At 66.6% G+C, this 1,898-nt stretch overlaps 1 protein-coding gene across 1 annotated transcript in view; it reads left to right on the forward strand.

Moving 5' to 3' along the window:
- Nucleotides 1-1,898, forward strand: part of LOC109939009 (SH3 and multiple ankyrin repeat domains protein 1-like) — a gene marked incomplete at both ends in the record, with an annotated part of 3,316 nt that overhangs the window by 524 nt on the left and 894 nt on the right. Inside the window, 1 exon segment of the mRNA XM_048594735.1 lies at nt 335-1,895. Coding sequence (XP_048450692.1) covers nt 335-1,895 — 1,561 coding nt within the window.

The following is a 1,898-nucleotide window of genomic DNA, read 5'->3' on the forward strand; positions in this document are numbered from 1 at the left end:
ACCCGTCCCCACCGGCACTGTACCCCAGTGTTATACAGCGACAGACCTGTCCCCACTGGTACTGTACCCCAGTGTTACACCGTGTTTGGTGATGATTAGATGACGTGATTTTTATGATGTTGATGGTGTAACCTGTTATGAGGAAGTACGCTGTCGGTGCTGCCTTCGCATAGCTCCGGGATTACTCTCACACACTGGCAGATGGTCATTATACTTGCCTGACTGGTCTGACTGAGAATTGGAATGGGAGAGTCAGTCTGATGGATTGGCAAGGCCCGCTCCTCCGTGGTGTTTAATTCTCTCCCTCTGTCTGTGTGCCGTGTTTGTCCCACAGGTGCCCCCGAGGAGGAGAAGCAGTTCCTGGTGCCACCTTCCTTCAAGTTTGCCCGCAGCCTCTCCGTGCCGAGCGCCGACGATATCCCTCCCCCTCCCACCACCGCTCCCCCCGATCCCCCGTTCAACCTTCCCCAGCCTCGCTCCGGCCCCCCTCCCCCTCCCCTGTCCGCCTCCGCCTCCTCTTCCACCGCCGTCCGCTCGACCTTTAACCCCGCCGGCGCTGCCGACGCTGCCAAGATCTACGCCAGCCTGCGGCACGAGTTGGTGGAGACGGCGGCCAAGGGGGAGGCGAAGGAGCGGCACAAGAGGGACAAGGGTGGGGTTTACCGCCAAGACTCCGACCAGCTCACCGGAGGAGGAGGGGGGGCCGGGGGAGGAGGAGGAGGAGGAGTAGGGGGAGGAGGAGGGGGGTCGTCGTCTTCGTCCTCCACCTCGCAGCCCAATGCCAGGGGCCGGAGGGCACAGGCCACCGAGAGCCGCTACAGTAACCCCACAGCCCGGGTGGTCAACACTGCCATGTTTGTGCCGGCCAAGCCCGTGCGGAGGAAGGGGCCGCTGGTCAAGCAATCGAAGGTGGAGGATGAGCAGCAGCAGCAGGACAAGACCTGCTCCATCCCCATCCCCACCATCATCGTCAAGGCTCCCTCCACCAGTAGCAGCGGCCGTAGTAGTCAGGGGAGCAGCATGGAGGCCGAGGCCGGAGGGGAGCCGCCTCCCCAACCCCCTCCGGCCCCCGCTCCCCCCCAGGCCCGAGAGAGCCTGGACTTCACCAGCCAGTTCGGGGCGGCCATAGTGGGGGCCGCTCGGCGCGACCGGGAGCGCTACATGGAGGCCCGCCGCAAGTCAACGGCTTTCCTGTCCACGGACGTGGTGGAAGAGCATGGAGAGACCGTACCCCGTCTTACCCACTCGAAATCCATCGACGAGGGAATGTTCAACAGCGCTGAGGCCTTCATGAACATCATGGTGTCGGCCGGGAGGGGGACACAGGGTTCGGCCTACGCCGACCACGGCCTGGCCTACGAGGCCCAGGCCTCCAAGAGGCCCACCCCAGCCACCCCCAGCTTCAGCTTTGCCCCGAGGACCACGGCCTTTGTCCACCCGCTGACCGGTAAAATCCTAGATCCGGACTCGCCGCTCGGCCTGGCCCTGGCAGCCCGTGAGCGCTCGCTCAAGGAGCAGCCCCGGGGCCCGGAGCCCGAGCCTTCGGCCTCCTCGGCGGCACTGGGGCCCAAAGCCTGGGCCGGCCAGAGGAAGGAGGCCGGGGGTGCAGCCCGACCCCCTCCGCCCCCTCTCAGGCCCCAGAAGACGGAGGAGGCCGAGCTCAGGCCCTCTCCCCGGGCCGAGGGCGAAGGCCAGGCCGAGTACCGGGTGCGTTTCGTGGAGAACCCGCCCCTCCCCCCTCCTCCACGCCCGCCCCTCCCGGACCCCCAGGCCCTGCCCCTGACCGTCCTGCCCCCGCCGGCCCCCTCCATCGACGCCGAGGAGGAGTTCGTCTTCAGCGACCCCCTGCCCCCGCCCCTTGAGTTCTCCAACAGCTTCGACAGCTCCGAGGTGCCCCC

Source organism: Rhincodon typus, unplaced genomic scaffold, assembly GCF_021869965.1.
Source record: "Rhincodon typus isolate 14 unplaced genomic scaffold, sRhiTyp1.1 hic_rhity00013949, whole genome shotgun sequence".
NCBI classification, from domain to species: Eukaryota; Metazoa; Chordata; class Chondrichthyes; order Orectolobiformes; family Rhincodontidae; genus Rhincodon; species Rhincodon typus.